At 39.7% G+C, this 20,008-nt stretch overlaps 1 protein-coding gene across 8 annotated transcripts in view; it reads left to right on the forward strand.

Moving 5' to 3' along the window:
* SEMA4D (semaphorin 4D) overlaps positions 1 to 20,008 on the forward strand; it is a 41,591-nt gene that overhangs the window by 7,204 nt on the left and 14,379 nt on the right. For 2 of the 8 annotated variants that reach the window (XM_062609834.1, XM_062609835.1), the window contains exons 3-16: positions 1,154 to 1,299; positions 2,473 to 2,535; positions 4,909 to 5,007; positions 6,196 to 6,289; positions 7,229 to 7,342; positions 8,255 to 8,406; positions 9,841 to 10,016; positions 10,126 to 10,282; positions 11,022 to 11,244; positions 11,674 to 11,789; positions 14,958 to 15,130; positions 15,355 to 15,398; positions 16,525 to 16,851; positions 19,374 to 19,580. In XM_062609834.1, coding sequence (XP_062465818.1) covers positions 1,154 to 1,299; positions 2,473 to 2,535; positions 4,909 to 5,007; positions 6,196 to 6,289; positions 7,229 to 7,342; positions 8,255 to 8,406; positions 9,841 to 10,016; positions 10,126 to 10,282; positions 11,022 to 11,244; positions 11,674 to 11,789; positions 14,958 to 15,130; positions 15,355 to 15,398; positions 16,525 to 16,851; positions 19,374 to 19,580 — 2,091 coding nt within the window. Of the gene's footprint in view, positions 1 to 1,153; positions 1,300 to 2,472; positions 2,536 to 4,908; positions 5,008 to 6,195; positions 6,290 to 7,228; positions 7,343 to 8,254; positions 8,407 to 9,840; positions 10,017 to 10,125; positions 10,283 to 11,021; positions 11,245 to 11,673; positions 11,790 to 14,957; positions 15,131 to 15,354; positions 15,399 to 16,524; positions 18,019 to 19,373; positions 19,581 to 20,008 lie in introns of those variants that run through there. The other 6 variants (XM_062609836.1, XM_062609837.1, XM_062609838.1 and 3 more) reach the window with 4 other exon arrangements.

Below are 20,008 nucleotides of genomic sequence, written 5' to 3' on the forward strand. Positions count from 1 at the left end.
CGTTTAATGGTATTATGGTAATGCACTGTAGACCCATACCCAAATTGCTCAAAAAAAAACGGAATTTATTTTCATTCCTGCTATTTTTCCCTGTCTCTGTCTGCTAAAGATTGTTGAGAAGCCTGCTTTGAAAGGGAAGGGGAACTTAGTTCAATGTAGGAATGAACATGTGGAGTGGTATGAACCAGTTCATCCATTTAGGGAAAACTTTCCTAGCAAGTAAAAGATTTTAAAATTACATGCCTCAGAATCTAGTTTAAAAAGAATGTTTCTCCAGTATTACCTTTGAAAATGCAATTTCTGATGTTAGAATTGGGAGCCATAATACATTGTTTTCTGCCTATTTGTTAAAAAGCCATGTTTAATTAATCTTGTGGTAGTCTCCTGCACAAAATGCAGTCTCCCAAGCTTTCAGCCATATTTCCGCTATGGCTGTACATGCAGAAAAAGTATTCTTGTATATTAGTCATTTTGTGTCATCTTTCTCCCAGCCATTCTGTTACGGTCTTCATAATTTCTCATTCTACTGCCTTTTCCCCAATGTCTCTCTCTCGTCTTACTCCATTTCATCTTGATTTTCCCTAGTGTTACTTCTTTATTGTGTGCGCTTCACCTTTGGTCTCCAACATCAACTTCCTGATCCCCTGTAAATTGTTCCATTTTAGCTTCTGTGTCTTCTTTCTGCTGTGCTGAAGTGTCATCTCTTAAGGCGCACAATTTTCTATGAGAATTTTTTGGGGCACTTGCAAGGGATGTGGTGACTGAGCTTATTTTCCATGGGAGGTGGGTGTATGGAAGGGAAAAGGTGAGGAAGGACCTGACAGTGGAGGTAAGATGGAAGATCAGGCAAAAGGGAATTAACAGGTGGAAAAATACGAAGATGTGAGTTACAGGAATCAATATGAGAGGAAATATTTAGGCATTTGAAATTGAATGAGAAGTGAGGACCAGTGATTTTGATGTCGATGATGGGGCCTCCTGTTTATGCTGAACAAAGCTTCTGATAGCTTTCTTGTCTGTTACATGGGTTGTCCAAACTAACCTTTGTTTCCAAGATATCAGACAGCTATTAGACAACTTAGAAAAATGACACGTAAACTTGACCCTAAGTGATCCTGTTTCTTCATGTGGTGTTATTTTTCCATTCCAACAGAGGTCCAGCTCATACATTTTCATGAATCGGAAGTGTCAAACTATTCAACCTTGCTGTTAAATGAAGACAAAGACGTTCTATATGTAGGAGCCAGAGAAGTGATCTTTGCATTAAACACAGTGAATATTGCTGAAAAGCAGCATGAGGTATGGTTTTAATACATGATCATCCATGCAAAAAAAAACAAACAACAAAACTTCATGTTTGGCTTCATTTCCTGGTATCAGTAGCACTGCACTTCAGGTTTGGCTTAGTGTACCTAAAAGGGAAAATACTGTGTGTGGGATACTTACTGGAAGAGACTATAGAATAACATTCCCATCAGATGAGAGGAAGAAAGAAGTTGGATGTAAGCATGGAATTAGAGGTTTCCTTAGGTGTTTTCTTCCTGGGGACAGAATGTTGAACTGGAGGGACTTTGATACCAACTGTCATGGTGGTTTTAATGTATATTTTTATTAGCAGGAATGGGCCATCTTCTGTTAATCTGAATCAGAAGGTAATCTAATCCAAACAGAAGCAAAGTTTGTTTGCTCAGGAGTAGCAGGCTTCAGATGTGTTTCACATGAAATGAAGGCCTGTCCTTGCAGTTTCAGCTTCTATTTTGTGTCTCTAGGTGTGTCTGCACCACAAGTGGTGATGCGGACAGGTCTGATCCAGCTTGTTCAGAGAAGTACTTTGGATGTGCTGACACTGCCTTCTCAGAGTAGATGAGCCCATGCAGAAGTCTGCTAACATTGTATTGTTTCCAGTCCTTCCCAGGCTGCTGCTTCTGATCCCATCAGCAGCACAGGCTGATGCTTAGAGGCGCGGAATCATGTTCACAGGTGGTGGGCAGTCTTCACCGGTGTATAAAATTTGTTTTACGAGTGAATGTAGCTGTCAAAGTTGTACTTCTCCACATAGTGTAAATCGGTCAAAAAAATTTTCTTTGACCTCCCCCCTCAAGTGTCTTTCATTCAGATGTGAATGAAATGGAGATGTAGTTAAAATGGAGAAGTAGTTGAAACAGTTACAGTTGCATTTCCCTAATGGCTGTGGTAATGGCAACTGTGTTAGCAATTTGAGGGGAAACATCATGATGAACCGAAAGATAATGGCAGTAGTTTAACCCCAGTTAAATCACATGCATTTGGAAGTGTCACCTTTTCAGGAAAGAATGGCTTTGAACCTTTGAAAGCTACTTGCAAAATGGCTTGCATTTGCTGTAGATAGTCTTAGGATTGCCTTTTTTGTGTGTTACTGCAAGATCTTCAGACCTTGTGTTGAATTAAAGTGCTTTGGATGTGCCTTTTTGTTGCTTGTTTTTTTTTATGTAGTTACACTGGAAGGTCACAGAGGATAAAAGGACTAAATGTGCAGTCAAGGGCAAATCAGAACAGGTACGTATTTTTATTGAACTTTGGGAAAAAATGTTGTATGTTACACTTCAAGAGGAGTGATGTTTAAAGAAAAAAGGCTTCAGCTGTTTGAAATTAAAATTTTCAAATGATCACCTAATTTTTTTAATTAACTTGAGCTTTAGAAACGGCAGTGTTCCCTAGTCTTCCCTCTCTCCCTCCTCTCCCCTCCCCATTCTTAGCTCATTTTTTGCTGGTGAATATTATTTAAATGTTTGAAAATCCGAACACCACCCTAATGTGTGCTTAATACTACAAGTTTTTCTGTTGAAAAGATAAACCAGCAGTACTTTCACTGAGGTAGTTGATAGCAACTGTTGTGTTTTGTTGTTGCAGTAATTCTTCCCCAGCATTTGATTTCAGAAAATGGCTGATAATTTTGTTTGCTCTGCTTTAGGGCAGAGCTTTTTTTATTAGGCCAGTGCTGCTCCACCAGCATATTATTCACTAACAACATATATCCTTATTGTAGTGCTCAGCGGGTGTGCCCCTTGTGGCAGCAGCTCCTCACTGGTGTGACTGCTCAGGCAGCATCCCAGCACCTGAGCAGCCTGGTCTCCTGCCAGATCGGCAGTGCAGGCATCTCAGCCCCTGGGATCCCACAGACTCCTCGCCGCTGCCAGTGACCAGGCTGGCTTGCTCATTGTGCCTTTCTGTGGAAATGGTTTGCTTTTGGCAGTTGGCTGTATGTGTAGCACCACTTCATTTAGTGATACAGGAAAGTGAGGGTTTGCTGTGCAAGACTGATGGTCAGGCTTTTAAGCACAGGTTAAAAAGTGGAAGTCTGCAAGCCCTGCAAATACAGAAAGCAGTCCTGCCCTACACTTGCAAGGATTTGACATCGGCACATGACAGCTTCTTTGGTTCACACTTATAAAATCCCAGGTGCTGTATCCAGAGCTGGTACATCTCTTGCATTCGTGGGGCTCCTGCAAATGGGAGTGGGCTCTCTTTCCCTTGGCTCATCTTACTGCCTTTCTTCAACTGACAACCATCAATAGATTATCCTGACATGAGGTGTAGCAGGTATTTGAGGGCCATTTTGTCCTTGTCTGCCTCTTCAGGAGGCAGTGGAGTGTCATTTCTGTTCTCCAGGCTCAGATGGGCTTACTAGTAATAAAATTCAGACATCCACAACCGAATATGGGAAATGTGAATTTCTCTCACATGCATATAGTTTAGTAGGTGGTGCATGCATCACTACCACTCCTCTGCAGAGATTATTAGTGTTAGGTAGACAGGGTGTTAGACCCCCAAAACAGGTACTTTGCCAGCAGTCCAAACTTCCTTTTTTTTCATGCCTGCAGTTTAGCAAGTCACGTTTATTGCCATCTGTACTTTTCCTTCACTGTACTCATAACCTTTATGAGTCACATTTATAGTAGCTCTGATGTTTTACACAGTACAGTAGTTTCAAAAGCGTCAAGGTATTAAGCCACTACTGCTCTTCCTTACACTAAAATGGGCAGTCTTTTCCCCCAGGCATCACCCCTGTGCTGCTTAGTGCCAGCAAAAGGCATTTATGCAGCTGTGGAAGGACCTCATCTGGCAGAAAAAAGTTTAGCTTCCTCACCTAACCCCTAGTTTTCTGCCACATCAAACCCACCATACAGTCACAGAAATACCTTGTTTGGCTCATAAGAAGGAAGAGTAACTACAGTGCTTATTCTTGCTTAAATAGTTTATGAAACTATAGTACAGTGGTGGTATCTGGCTGTGTTGCCACCAAGGATTAAGGGGTGTTGTTGCTACTGGGTTTCTTTTCTCTCAGTGGGAGTTTAGGAGTTCTTTTTCTTGGTGTGTATTCTGAAACTTTATGGTATCCTTTAGTCAAGGCTTTGGCTCAAACTCTTTGTTCTGTTTCTGAGCCAAAAGAATGAAGAAGCTTCCTTGGATGAGCAATTGATAGTAGGGACTGGGGTGGTGGTGGTGGTGGTGATGGTGGGGTAACCCCAAACCAACAAAATGGGTACAAGTGACAAAGCTTTGTAGCTAATTGAATGGTCTTAGAGGTTTCTCTTAAGAAGCAGCCTATAGTATGACTGTTTCATCTAGGCTTGCAAGGGATTGCAAAGTCTAAAACTTACTCCATGCTTAACTAGACATTCCCATGGATTGGAGGTGTCTTTGGAGCTTGTGTTTTCATGGAACAGCTTGAGATGCACCTTGCTGAGTATATGTTACTTGGTCATGCTACACTGATAGATATACAACTCCTGGAGATTGCAGGGAGAAGGGTGTCCCAGCTTTACTGGCGTGGCATAAGTAGTGGCAACAGATGAGCTGACAGCACAACTTTTGTATATTTATGTTGGAAGCTGTGGTTTATCAGCCTTTTCTCATTCCTTATTACAGACAGAGTGTCGTAATTATGTGCGTGTGTTGCAACAGCTGAACGATACTTTTCTCTATGTGTGTGGAACTAACGCATTTCAGCCAACATGTGATTACCTGGTAAGAATGTTCATACAGTTTTGACGCAGTAACAACTGTCGTTTACAAGCAGCTCATTTAAACAATGAGTTAATCTCCATTCCTAAAGACTGTTGCAACTTCAGTGCTGGTTGTAATGTTTGGAGCATTTATTACACTGTTCCACAGTAATGATAGAGGATGGAAATAAATTGTATTGTTCCCTTTTCAAAGCACTTACCGAATTATTGATTCACCTTGTTTAACTGTGGATTTACTTCTTAGCTTTCATAATTCTTTGCATATTGTGCATTAGCATAAAAACAGTTTCTAAAATTGAAATTACATTCTTCGTGACTTCCATCCGTTACTGAATGTCCCTGAAATTTCTCAGATTCCTGTCTCTACTTGTCTCGTCTCTGCTCCTGGCTATGCCACAGCTTCATAGTGCTGAATGCTTCAGTGAAGTCTTGGCACAAAATCAACTCCCTTTTCTTGCTGCTGACTCTTGTATCATTAGCCTTACTGTGGCTCTTAATTCTGAAATTGAGAAATCTTGTAATTGTTTGTTCTTTTCTGGCTCCCCTGCCTGCAAGTTGGCCTGCCATCACCTCTGGAACATTGCCAGAAGTCATTGCCCTTAGCCTTCAATATCTTCATTACACAGTGTAACTGATCACTTTCCCAGTACTGAGGCTACAGTCATCTTCCTGATCCTCATTCCCTGTTTTTTTAGGGATTTATAAAGTAGCAGCCGAAGTACTCTGTTGCTTTCTGAAATTTAGTTAGGTTGTGACCCATCTTCAAAATGGCTGAGTCTACTTCAGAAAGCTGCTCCAATTTCTAAACCTCTCAATTTTTGTGCAGGGTAATTCAGTAATTGCCAGCTCTCTCCATATACCAGTTAACTTCTGCCTTTCCTGCTGTCTGGCTTTTTTTGGTGCCCTCTCTTGAGGTCTGTCTGGATTTAACTTTTCATCTTCTGTGCTTTTCTGCTTCCACCCACAAAATATAGGATCACATTTCCTCTCTATCTGCTGGACTCAATCAGATTTTCTGAAAATGCTTATTTGCCTTTTATAATGCTACCAAAAAATGCCTTTGATGCTGGAAGTTGATGATGTGGTCCATTATTTAGTGTTAAATCTTTCAGTTACCTTTGAGAGTGAAGTAGCTGAAAGATAAAAGTGCTAACAGTTGTTCTGTGGTTTTCAACTTAATTTTTTGCAGAATTTAATTTCATTTGAACTTGGAGGTAAAAATGAAGATGGTAAGGGCAGATGTCCGTTTGATCCTGCTCAAAGCTACACATCTGTTATGGTTGGTAAGTTCAGACTTCAATGCCTCATTATTATGTATAAAAGTGATATTTTCTACTGTCATTCTCCAGGCTCCCAATATAGAAATCATAGATTGTTTCCGTGTTTTTACATCTTTACTGTGTATTCAGGTAGACGCTAAAATGCTTACGTAGTCAAACTTAGCATGTTTCTTAAAAGGAGAATTTAAAACTCTGTTATTTTATAAGCAACTCTTTAAAAAACTAATTTTTAAACTATATTTTCAGGTGTTTAATATATTAAGTTGAGGTTGTCTCAGTGTACTTTCACTGCCTTTGTAGTATCAAATACTGTCATTCCAGTAAATGTAATAAGTAGAATTTTTTTGCTGTCCTGAAGACATATCCATGAGACAGAATGGGGAAGTGAGTAATACATTCTGAGTGTATTTCTGTATGGTTAGATACACTCAATCTTGATTTAGTGAAATCAGAGTTCTTGGGTGTACCCTAGTGTCACAAGACCATAGAAAAGAAACCGAAGTAACACAAAATGGGGAATAAGGAAGGAAGAGCACACTCCCCCTGTTGTTGCCTAGATTCTTAAAAGTTGATTTTGAATAATGTTGGCACGGAGGGAGTAAAATAGTTGCAAAATTTCTGTGTCATTTTTGAAGAAAATTTACATACTGGTACATAAGCCATAGGTTTATATGTTAAGTGTTGAAGTACCACAGAAACGATACTGACTTTTGCCAGTTGCCAGTGTTAGAGCAATAATAATCCCAAGTGTGGAAGTCTCAGCCTTGAGAATGGTAAGGAGAATTGTAAACATTGGAGACATGTCTGGGGCAATTTACAGGAAATCATTGTTTATCTTTTCTTGTGGGAAGTTTAAGCTTACATTGTCTCCTGAAATATGTATATACCCTTTTTGATTTCTAATACATAAGAAAGTCTGAAATATTTGTTCTTGTATTAAAGATGAGGAGCTTTATTCTGGGACTTCCTACAATTTTTTGGGAAGTGAACCTATCATTTCACGGCATTCTCATCAAAGCCCTCTCAGAACAGAGTATGCGATACCTTGGCTTAATGGTAAGTGGGCATGAGAACTGTTTGAATCAAATTGTTTTTCATTCTTCAGTGTCACACAGAGTCTAAGTAGCTTACCTCAGTTAAAGGGCAGTTGTCTAATATCTCAAAGATACTGTCAGCATTCACTGATGTGTAAGGGTGTGCCCTTGTGTGCCCTCAATGAACATAATTTTGAAATATCAGGATTTTTATAGCATTGGCAATGAGAACAGTTTTAAGCTACACAGGCTTCAACTTGATGTTAAAGTGCTACAGTTTATTTTGTATGTACTTGTTAATCCTTAAGGTAATGCGGCTGGTTATGATATAGTAAGAAGGAGAATGGTTTTGGTCTGTAGAAGGCTTTCAAATCGAGTTGAATGTGGTTCCTGATGATTTCAGTTCCTGAAATTGAGAATTCGCCAAGTTTTGTGAATGCTGAGAGGCTTGTGGCTTTCTGCCAAAAACGGACAAAGTCATGCAACCAAGAGATGCATTAAGTCCAAAAAGTACAAAATACTGAGTTCTGTAATACATGTGGTAATGATACTGTCATTTTTAGTATTTCTACTAATAGCTGAAATAAGGGAGTGGTATGCAAGCGATGATACCTTTCCAGGCCTGTTAGAAAACTGCACTTGAGGCTGAAAAACATTGGAAGCAATGAGATACCAGACCATAGATGTCTCTCAAGTATCTTAGTGCTTTCATGTAGGGTTGTGGGTTTATGGGTTGTTTTTTTTCCCCCCTCTATTTCTATTTCTTTAGAAATGCTATTCATATTATGAACAGCGAACTGTGTAGGCAAGTCAGTGACTGGAGAGCCTATATGCAGTGTGAGGTTTGGGTGAAAGAGGACTCCTAGAGGGTTGTTGAGGGAATCAAGTTAGTAGTCTCATGTATAATATACAATTCTTCTCTTTGTATTTGTAGAGCCTAATTTTGTTTTTGCTGATGTCATAAGAGCAGACCAGAACAGCACAGATGGAGAAGATGACAAGATATACTTCTTTTTCACTGAGGTGCCTGTGGAGTATGAATTTGTTGGAAAACTGATGATTCCAAGAATAGCTAGAGTGTGCAAGGTGGGATGTAGTTCAGTTTACTTTAACTATTTCAGTCTCTATTTTAACTATAGTTCAGTCTCTATTTTAACTAAATCAAGTAGAATTTTGTGTGTGTTAAAAATAGCATTTATTATTGTGGACTTACTGCCAATTAAATGGAAGGGGTCAAACTTGGTGAATCAGCAGTTTCAGTCAGTTATTCAGAACTGAGAAAGCCTTATTGTTGCTTTGGGAGCAAATACTTGATTTAATTTTGCACAGTGGTAAAATTTCATGAAGCTGTTGGAGCTGCCAGAACCTCAAGGAAAATGGTCACCACAGCCTGTTCTGTCACATGTGATGTGTTTAAACTGCAGCGTGTTAGGCTCGTTCAAGTATGTACTTAGGAGTACTGGTTAAAAATCTTGATGAAAAAAAGTTATTTTTCAGTAGGTTGATTTAACGAAAACTTTTTCACTGGAATGTATTAATTTCCTCAGGATTTTTTTTTTCACCAACAGGAAATTTATCTAGCCATTTCATTTTGATGAGGTTGAAATGTTTTATTTAGACCTTACTGTTTCATATTTAAACATGGAAGTCAAAACATCAATAACAAGTTAGTGCTCTTGAGATTTCCATTAAACAAGCAGCTGGAGGCAGGTTTACATGAGGCCTATTATTGTGGCCCTCTGCCCACTGGCAGCTTATGCACTCCTTAAAAGGGGAGTATCGTGGAATATGAGAGCTTTATTGCTGCTGTTTGTCTGAAATGGGAATCAATGGCAGGTTGCAAATCTATAAGCATTTATACTTAAATTTTGCAGGTTTCCTCTAATACTTTCTTTAGGGAATATGGGAAATACTAGTAATGTTCAAATATGCCCTCCTTTTTGAAGAAAGTAACAGAGCTACAGCTTGAGTACTATATATTTTTAAACATTTCTAATCAATATATCTTTACTACTTTAAGTCTGGGTCCTGCAAATCCTTAATAAAGGTGGTAACTATTTGCAGAATTAAGTCACTGCTGCGTTTTTTCTAAGGGAATTATTAATATCAAGCAAGTTCAAGTGCTTATCATAACATTAGAATTTAAAATCGCAGTGTAGATGTCACAGAACAATGCAATGATTCTTACTTGTCTTGAGGGACAGTATAATACTTCCATACTTATTTTACTTGTTCTAATAAGCAGGTTTTTACTCAATTTTCAAGTGCTGCTGAAGTATGATTCCTTCTATAAGTCTCATATCTCATCTTCCCTGTGTGCACTGATAGAAACCATTCTGCAATATTTTTGTTGACTAATTGTCCTGTGGCTTCTTTATTTTAATGTGCCTATGGTGAAATGTTAGAAAGTAACAGTGCTCGGGAATTTCATGCTATAGAGCAGTGGTTCTTAAAGGCAAAAATGATGCTAAGTCTCCTCACAAACACCTTTTTATTATTATTCTTTTTTATTGTCAAAAGAGGGACCAAGGAGGATTAAGGACCCTGCAGAAAAAATGGACTTCCTTTCTGAAGGCCAGATTGATTTGTACCAACCCCGATAAGAATTTAGTTTTCAATATTATCAATGATGTTTTTATTCTCAAGTCTACAACTTTGAAGGAACCAGTGATATATGGAGTCTTCACACCACAACTGTAAGTGTGGTACAGCCTTTTCCTGGATAAGTACTTTTAATCTCAGTTGGTTACCACCATAAGTAATAATTATTCCTCTGGTTTTCTTTCTTTCATTCTGAACTTTTAGGAATAATGTGGGGCTGTCTGCAGTGTGTGCATACAATCTGTCTACTGTAGAAGAGGTTTTCTCGAAAGGAAAATACATGCAGAGTGCTACAGTAGAACAGTCTCATACAAAGTGGGTACGATACAATGGTGAAATTCCTCATCCTCGACCTGGTGCGGTAAGTTTATATGATTTTGAATCTGATAAAAAATTAAAAAGAGACTTTTCTTTATAATGCTTAGGACTAAGGAAACTGGTAAATATTAGGTAGCTGGCCTGGATACTTCTTGTTTTAAAGGCTTTGTAGAAAAAACACTCAAGTGATTTATTCTGAACTTTATTTCTGGAAATCAAAAGTGGGGTTTTTAACTATACAGTAAGGTTATTTTCTGGTTTTGCATTTTCATGATTTTGTTACTAATTTTCTAGTGGCAAAATAGATGTCATTATACACTAGCCAACATCAAGTATTTTTAGGTCAGTTGAACAGAAGTACAGCAAACACTGTATTGTCTCAGTGGGTTCAGCAAGTTTATCCAACACAGTGCATTGCCTGCAAACCAACATATTCATAGTGCTGGGTCTCTTTCACATTTCTCTTAATTTCTTGCATTCCCTGCAGTTGCTACTATTGAATGAGGTGACAGTTAAAGTAGTTAAGAAGCAGGAGATTCTAAAATGTATTTTGGGCCCAAATAAAAATGTAGTCCAAACCTCAGGGATTTGTACATCACAGAAGCTAAAGTGCTACAAGACCTGAGGACCCTCCTCAGTAGAATGAGTATAATATAGATGTGTGTTCACTGGCCAGAATAATGCAGAAAAGAAAATGTGCGTGGCTGCTGTTAATTGTCTCCCTTTTGTACAAGTTAATGGTGTAATTTGGTTGCTCTTTTTTGGTTTGTTCCTCTCACTAGTGCATAAACAATGAAGCCAGAGCATCAAACTACATGAGTTCTCTGAATTTGCCAGACAAAACATTGCAGTTTGTTAAAGATCATCCCCTAATGGATGACTCGGTGACTCCAGTGGGAGACAGACCTCGACTAGTAAAACGAGATGTGAAGTACACCCAGATTGTAGTAGACAGAGTCAGAGCACTCAATGGCTCCATATATGATGTTATGTTCATCAGTACAGGTGGGTTCTGCAAAACACTTTTTTTTCAATGATGTACTGATTCATTAGGCTGAAGTATGTTCAAGGGAAACTCTTTGAGTGTCCATATTTACAATGCTTTTACAGCAGTTGGTGCTTTCATTAAAGGGCAGTGGTGAGTGGAGAATCTTGCATGCTTTGAGAAAGCAGTGCAGGAAAAAGACTGCAAAACTGCAGTGAGTGCAGCAAAAATACATTTAAGATAATCCCTAAGTGGTCATTCTTTGTTCCAAAATGTTATTTCTTGCTTAGAGGTCCTTACGGTGACAAATTTAAGGACTGCCATTGGCACACATTGTGTGAAATCTTCAGCTGAACACCAAGCAGATTGAGTCAACTTACAGCAGTTGTGCAATTTTTTCTCTGGCTTTTTATTTTAAGGATCTTAAATATTTTACTTTGTCATTTCAGATCGAGGAGCCCTGCACAAAGCTATCAGCTATGAAAATGGAATGCATATTATTGAAGAAACACAACTTTTCCCCAAATTTGAGCCAGTCCAAACTCTCTTACTTTCATCCAAAAGAGTAAGGGCTATAATCATCATATCATTCCTCTCATTTTGCTCTTCCTCAAAACTTTTTAGTACCACCTTATAATCTTGTGACAAAAAAAGGCTGGAACTGCACACAGAGACAGAGGCTGCATCTGTAACTCCTTGTGCTGCAGCAATATTATCTATTGCCTGCTGCATTTCAGTGTAGGTGCAATCTTCTAAAAGTATGTGGAGGGTGGGGTACAGGTGTAGGGGTCTTCACTGTGATTTCATGTGCAGAAGCTGAAAGTTGTGTTTTAAGGTACCAGTTTTCAGGTTAGGACCTCTGTAAAAATCCTGACCCCTTGTGGCCACTGCAAATCTGTGAGGAAAAATCCTTTGGGGGGCTTAGCAGAGGAGTAGAATATCTTTCTGACGAAATAGACCTAAGATGATTGAACAGTCTCATTTATTAGAGAGACTCATATCTGTGTAACCCAAATCTTGCAGGCTCCTACATGCTAGATGTGTCATTAGTGCAGCCACGTTAGTGCAGTGGGGGATGAGGACCTCTGGTGAGGTCCTGTCTGTCTGGCAGGCACCAGCTGCAGCACCAGCCTGGGGGTATAAGCCTTGCTGCAGGCTCCAAACCCTACCTGTTAATCAGTTGCTTGGTTTAATACTGGGTTTGTGAGAGTAGGAGGATAATCACTCTGTGTACTTTTTACATGAGTTACACTTCTGGCCGTACTTAGACCAGCAGATCTGTGAACGTCTATGGAATTACCACCTAAAAGCAGTGGCTTATAGTATCACACCCCTCAGACTGGTGAAATTTTGGGGTTTCTTAATCTTAAGGAAAGAATAACTCTTGAAATGTCTTGTAGTAATGCTGGTATTCAGTAGCTGCCTGGTGATCAGTAAAAACTCTGCAGCTAGGCATTTAGCAATACTGCCAAGATATCTTAGAAACAGCTTTTATTTTTGCGTGACACTTAATAAAAATTTCAGTGCTTGCAGATCTTGTAAAGATAGTCATATTTTTTATGAATGATGCATCACAGGAGCAACTTACGTGTATATATACAGTATGTGTGCATATATATACGTATAAAATGTTTGCTGATGTCTTCTGTTTTATCTGCAAAGAAAGCTTTAATTGCCTTACTTTGACAGGAAGTTTCGGCATTTGCTTTATGATAGAAGGTAATGATAAAATAATTTCAGCAATGAGGAGTGGAGATTGGGTCAAGTGTGAGTCATGAAAGATGCATAGTTGTGGTACCACCCAAGCAGGGATTACTTCTGCTTCCCAGCATGAAAACACAAGTTTCTACCTCCCTGGACATCACAGTAGCAATCACAGTCAGCTACTACTGAAGTCATTTGTCAAGCTGGTATTGCAGTATGCAATAGTGGCCATAGGGGCCATAATAAGGATTAATCACAGGAGGTTAATAGTTGCTACCTTAGACCTCTCTGGAGTCAGTCTTTTCTGAACACACTACTGCAGTAGTCTTCAGGCCCTTCCCATGATTCTCTGCCTTGTTTGGAGAGTAGTGAGCAGTGTCAGGTGAGCCTACAGTAGATCCTCCTAACTCCTACTTTACTGAAAGATGTGTCTTGATTTTAAACCATGAAATTTCAGAATGAAAGACTGCATTTGAGCGTATGTCTCTTGAGGCTGATTGTCAGAGTCCATCTTCAGGTAATGTAAGCAGATTATTTTTTGATACAGTTTTGACTTTCATTGTGCAGCGTCAAGGAGTTTCCTTGAAAGCTGTCTGCGCACTTCATATGAGATGGATCCAACCTGATTTGTGCTTGGTCTTGTAACTTACTCTAAGGAATGCTGCTAGCCAGAATGCATCATTTGGTAGCTTGATTTTAAAACACTTCCTCGTGACCATTGCATCAAAGAGACTAACCAGTCCTGAATTCTCATGGCAAAACCTCCTTACATCCTTAATGAAAGAATGACAGTGAGCCCCAAACCCTAAATTCATTCCTAAGATGCCCTGTTAGTTGAGGCTGTTTCTTATATCAAAACCAGAAGTCTGCACCATGAAATGAGGTTTTTCAGAGAATGTTTCTCTACTGGAATCTCTTGGACGTCTGTCCATCACTTTCTGACCATATTCCTCTTGCCACAGTCACTGCAGACACAATCCCTGAGTACGTTTCTACATACTGAGATCTGTATGGTTGCAGTACAGGAAAAGCTACTCTGTGCTTGGATCTGGCTCATTTGCCATGACAACTGTGGTAGGGTGCTGATAAATCCACTCGGTATTCTGCTCAGGATGAAGAAAACCCACTGCCAAGGTGGGGTGTGCTGTTCAGCTTTGTATTCACAGCCTTTCAAAATGACTAGAGGGTTGGTCACTGGTGGTTTTGGGTTGCAGCAGAGGCTCCTTTTTTAAGGCTTTGTATAATAATATGTAAATTCACGGTGTACCTTTTGCTGTCGGTTTCCCTGAGCTTTGGAACAGATGAGTGAAATAAGGAAGCTGCCTGCCTTTTACAAGAAGGATGTTTGGGATAAGAGTGGTCTTTTCATGTCATGCTCGGGGTAATAATTGTTTGGGATCCCCAGCAGCAGTGGGTGAAACAGCTGTTCTGTTTATATTCCCCTTTTTCTTTTCCACCTTTTCCAGTGCTATTTCCTTTGAATACTGTCCAGTGTTTCTCCATGAGCCCCAAATAGGCAGCTGAATCTGACTCTTGTAAGGCTGCTGCTGATGCAGCTGCAGAGACTCAACTGGCAGAAGAGCTGAGGGCAGCAGTGCTGCTTTGGTTAACAGGAGCAGGAGCAGGTCCTACATACAGCAGGCCTTGCCTGTGCAGGCTTGCATGTGCCTGCTTCAGCCCCTGTCATCAGCACAGACTTGCCTTGCCTCACCTCGTAGGAGGATTGACAGTGCATTTGTATTTGTGGAAAAACTCTGTGATGAAGCCGTGGTTAGATGTGGTTACTTTCCATTCTCATAAACTATCTATTTCAGGTTTTTGTTCTTTTGTCTGTTTTCACTTCCAGCCTAGCTGATATTTTCCTAAGCTTCCTTTCTAAAGTAATCAAAATGTTTGTTCTGCTCCTGTTCCAGTTTTTACAAGTATGGCTGTTATATATGCAACTCCTTAAATTGTTTCATGGATTGGTTTGTTTGGCTTTGAGGAAATGACTGGCTGTGTTCTTTTTTTGTGCTTTGTTTTTTTTTAGGGCAGAAGATACATCTATGCTGGTTCTAATTCTGGTGTAGTTCAGTCTCCAGTTGCATTCTGTGACAAGTACACCACTTGTGTTGACTGTGTTTTAGCAAGGGATCCTTACTGTGCTTGGAAACCCCATGAAGCTTCCTGCATTGATATTTTTAAAGAAAATGAAATTGAAAGGTAATGGTAGCCTTTTATTACCTTACTGTTACAATGAGTATTGCATCAGCCTCACCCATTACTGTTAGTGCCATTTTTTAAGCCAAATGTTTTCAGATACAGACTTTCTCTTACCAGTCTACATCTGCTTGTGCTGTTTTAGATAAATCTTGCTTAGGACAACAGGGTGGGCAGGCTATAGGAAACAAGATTTGAAATTGTAATACTTGAACTTCCTTTTACAGGAGCTGGATTCAGAACATAGGTGGAGATGCATCATCTTGTTCTGGTGAGTAGGTCTTCGAAGAGCTCTTTCATGCCTCTAGGTGAAGTAGTGAAAGTTGTGTTTGGTTTGGCTTTTTTGTGATTATCGGAACATTCATTAATATTTTAATAGGTATGATACGGTACTTTTTAATATTTGAGCACCTGTACAGCCTGCATGTTGTCTTAAAATGTCTGTGTTTGTCTGCATTTCAGTGTGCAGTGCACAAACCGATGAAATGAATGGGGGCACCTGAACAGCAACTTGTCAATGAAAGCAGTATTTGCCATAAGTAATTCTAGTGCAGAGGCCTGTCTCTGTGATACAGCATTTGACATTCTACTGTGAGACTTGATAAGTGCTTGGTTATTGTGTCTGGATAAGAGTAAATGGTCCCCAAAAAGCTGGTTTTCTGGTGAGAGGGAAGGGTGACTCAGAACATGATACAGAGCAGCTGAAGTACCCTTTGTAGTGATTTAATAAAAGTAACCACAGGTCCTTTCTTTGTAATATGTGCTGCTGCCACCAGATGAAGGAGATCTTAAGAGCAGTGTTACAGGAGATTTTTACTGCAGTAAAAAAACCTGAGGAGTTTGATTTACTCTATTTTTATTTCTAATTCAAGCAAAGCATGGACCACCATCAGAGTTTTGGTTGTTAGTTTTTCATTAATTTATGGTGTTGCACTGTGGATGTGCCATAAGTGCTGGTATTTTTTTTAGAAGAGAGTTCAGGTTGAGTAACAGCACTTTGTTCAATTCCTTCTTGAATATTTTGTAGCTGCTGATGTACTTAAAGTGCACTAGTTGCATATAAAGTGATACTAAATTCAGCACCTTGTCTCAAACAATGACTCCTCTCAGATGCACACTCATTTGGGATCAACAACATGTCATCCTTATTTGGAAGTGGAGGCTGTCTTAGAGTTTGAGGTGTCCTATCTCCTACTCTGTCTTAATGTCTCGCACGCAATTGTAGCTTGGTATTTTGCTAACATCTTTGCATGCTGTCATCTTGGTCTTGTGAGGTAATCTGAATGCCTTAATCTTTACACTTCTGTTAAGACTATAGCACAGTCTTGTGAAATTACACAGATTAGAACAAAGGGGAATCATTGCTGATACTCTGCACATTTATTTTGATGTTCCAGATAAAGTAAGCGAGAATTCCCTACAGCATACATTCAAGCATGGGAGCACAGCAGAGCTCAAGTGTTCTCAAAAGTCCAATCTGGCACAGGTAGTTTGGAAGTTCAAAGATGATGTGCTGAGAGTGGAGAGTCCCAAGTACCGTCTGCTGGAAAAGGCACTGCTCATCTTCAATTTATCAGAAGGAGACAGCGGTGTTTACCAGTGTTTGTCAGAAGAAAAAGTGAAGAATAAGAAATTTTCTCAAGTGCTGGCTAAGCATGTCTTGGAACTGAAAAAGATCCAGCATACCACGGTGGGCCCCACCGCGGCAGCTGCACCAACAGAAGGTAATAGTGATGTGCCGAAAGTGTCAGCTGTATCAACTGAGGGGTCAACCGCTCGCACTTTGACTACTCATATGGTACCAGTAACAACAGCAAGGATAGTAACAAAGCCACTTGGCTCTGTTCTAACAAGTGCACCCTCCAACACAGAGCTCTTCAATTCCATTCCTGATGCGGTCCCGGAAAAGACAATGTTCCTCAAGTCAAATGATAATTTCCTGTTGATGTTCCTCTTCCTCTTCTTTTTTATTCTGTTCTTGTGCCTGCTCTCCTACAACTGTTACAAAGGGTACTTGCCAGGGCAGTGCTTGAAATTCCGCTCCATCTTGCTGCTTGGTAAGAAGAAAAAGTCAGATTTTTCTGACTGTGAGCAAAGTGTGAAGGAGACACTGGTGGAGCAAGGCAGCGTCAGCCACCAGAGCGGGGAGCAGCCAAAGCCAGCGCATGACACTGGCTATGAGACTGAGCCCGACTGTGGGAACGGCCAGCTGCAGGCTGGGGATTCGCAGGCATCCCGAGAAGCGAAGGACAAGCCCTTCGATGTCAAGTGTGAGCTCAAGTATGCTGACTCGGACGCAGATGGGGACTGAAGGACCCAATTGTCTGATTGAGTGGTGGAAGTCGGCCGTGGTCCCGTGGCTAGCTATTTGAGCACAGAGAGCGTGGGTGTGACTGCTGAGCCATAGTGGGGATTACATACTTATGCTGTACAGCAAGCCAATTAGCATTCAGATCTCACCAGTTTAGAGAAGTAGTGTTCTTGTCTGCAGACCATAGCATCTTGTGTTGTACTGTCTTACACTTTTTTTTAAATGGCCAGTTTCAGATCACCATTTGTTTGTTCCCAATTTTACCCCCAAAGAGTGCTTTGCTCTCGTGAACAGTTATTTGCTTGTTCTTCAGCCTTCTTCCAATAGGATAAAAGTAATTTTCTAATTCAGTTGGCTTTAAAAAGTACTTCAGTCTACACATATTTTTCGCTGACATTAAAAAGACCTAGTTTCATTTTAATTCCAAATTGGAAATTAAGTTTAGTTTATCAGATTGGTAAATTATAGACTTTGTCCAGATTGGGACATTTTTTTTTTTCTCTTTGCTTCTAGTGATTACTTTTACTTTTATGCTTTGTGTTTTGACACACTAGGTCTCTTTAGTTGTTTAAAGTTAATTTTTTTAACTGCTTTTTAAGTATCTGAGATTTTAAGGAATAATGGGGATAGCATTGCCTTGATTTGTGTAAGACTCAGGGATAATCTTGTTTAAAGGCTTTCTTTCTTCGCTGCTTTCTAGCAGTTTAGGTACAACAGTATCAGTACAAAACATCGAGTAAGTGGGGGGAGGGAGGAAGTAATAGGTTTAGGAATGCTCTTTTCTTATATTTTTTCCCTTCCCCACCCCCCCCAGCCAGCAAGCTGGACACAATCATATTCTGTTTTGTGTACAAGACTGAATTTCTTTGATTTTTTTTTTTATTTTTTTTTTTCCCTTCTTGGCTTTATTTTATTTTGTTGGTTTTTTTTTCATGAAACAGTGCAGGCAAGCAGGTATCAGCAGTGACGCAGAGAGGTTTTTGCACGGTGGAAGCAGAGCTGGAATAAAGAAGAATTAACTACAATAATTCAGCTAGTGACTCGCTGGAATGGACTGTTAGGATACAGCCTGATGAGAAAACATTGCCGATTCTTTTTCTTTTTTTCAGATTCAGAAATAACTCTGCTTCTTTTTGTGACAAATCTTTGCAGTGTCACCCTTTCTGGATGACACCTTCCCAATCTCCTATGCAGCTGGAGACTGAAACTGGAGCTGCTCAAAACAATCAGTTTGAACTCTTTATGTGAATCATGCCTGCAATCGTGAAAGTGTGCATTTGTTCTCAGCCTGGTTCACAGCAGCACTGTTTGTCTGTAAAAGCATTTTGTGCGGTACAGTCTTGAAGAATTGTTCCTCTCACTGCATCTTTCTGTAAATATTGCTAGAAGTAGAGTACGTTTTAACAGTAAACAGTATGCCTGGGCTGCTTTTCTATGTTGAACTTTCACGTGAATACAATTTAGACCATCTTAGTGTAAACAGTTTATATTTTATAAGATTCAGTTTGGTTTTATTTTTCTATTTTTAATTATGTACATATAACAGAATAAATATTAAAATAAATTGTATTATACCTTGACTTTTATGAAACTTGACACAGTGACACTACTTTCCATATTGCAAATACTGATTGATGCTCCTTGTGGTTTCCTTTAAGGAGTGAAAAGCAGTTAACAGAAGTTTCAGTTTGGAGCAGATTCTCTTCTCAACTTTAATTGAATGGGTTATAACCCAGGGCAGGGTGGAAGGGTGGAAAAATAAATGTGGGTGAAGGAAGAAAGCGCTCTTCTCTAGCGGCTTTGGAATACTTCCTTTTACTACTCTTCTAAAATTCATTTGTGTCTCTGCATTATTTCTTCAGTGTGATGTATTTCTTACAACTTCTTTCCTTAGTGTACCCTCTTTTTTCTTTTCTGTCCTCTTCTGTCACACAGCCTCATCTCCTATACCTTTCCCTCCTACTGGTACCTCCTTTTTGTCCTGTGTTGGGAGTGACTCATCTCCTTCACCCACCAGTACCCAGCCTGATGTTTGGTCTAGCACAGACTCTGTAAAGATCATGTTGTTGCCACCTTTCTTAAGTGAACAGGCACAGCATGTTAGTGCCCGGGGACCCTTTCGCCTCTTCTGCCAAGCCACAGGTAAGTTGGAGGACCCCTGTCTAAACTAGCATTTTCTGCATTAAAGGTTTAGATATATTGTCATATACTGTGTATGGTTTACTTTTTGGATGTTGGAGGGGGGAAGAGGGAGAAGGAAAGAAAAGAGACCGTTTCAGCCTATATTGTCAATATGCTGTTACTGAGAATCTGGCACTGTGAATGCTGTGAAATGCAGGCTCTTATTTAGCAGGCTACTGTAGTATATTAATAGGCAGTTAATTTTAATAGGCTCACTTGTATGCTTTGAAGGAGTTCACTGAATCATGTTTGCATATGGATGTTTAGCAGGTAAATATCTACCATTTGTATGTATGCTATTTAAAAATACACTTCTGTTGGATTTGTATTTAGTGTATGTTTCTGGTCTAGGTCAGTTACATTTTCTTCAGCCTTGTTTCAAGTGGTAA

Source organism: Pezoporus occidentalis, unplaced genomic scaffold (genome assembly GCF_034315485.1).
Source record: "Pezoporus occidentalis ecotype Australia unplaced genomic scaffold, CSIRO_AGI_Poc_V1 ctg141, whole genome shotgun sequence".
Classification (NCBI taxonomy): domain Eukaryota; kingdom Metazoa; phylum Chordata; class Aves; order Psittaciformes; family Psittacidae; genus Pezoporus; species Pezoporus occidentalis.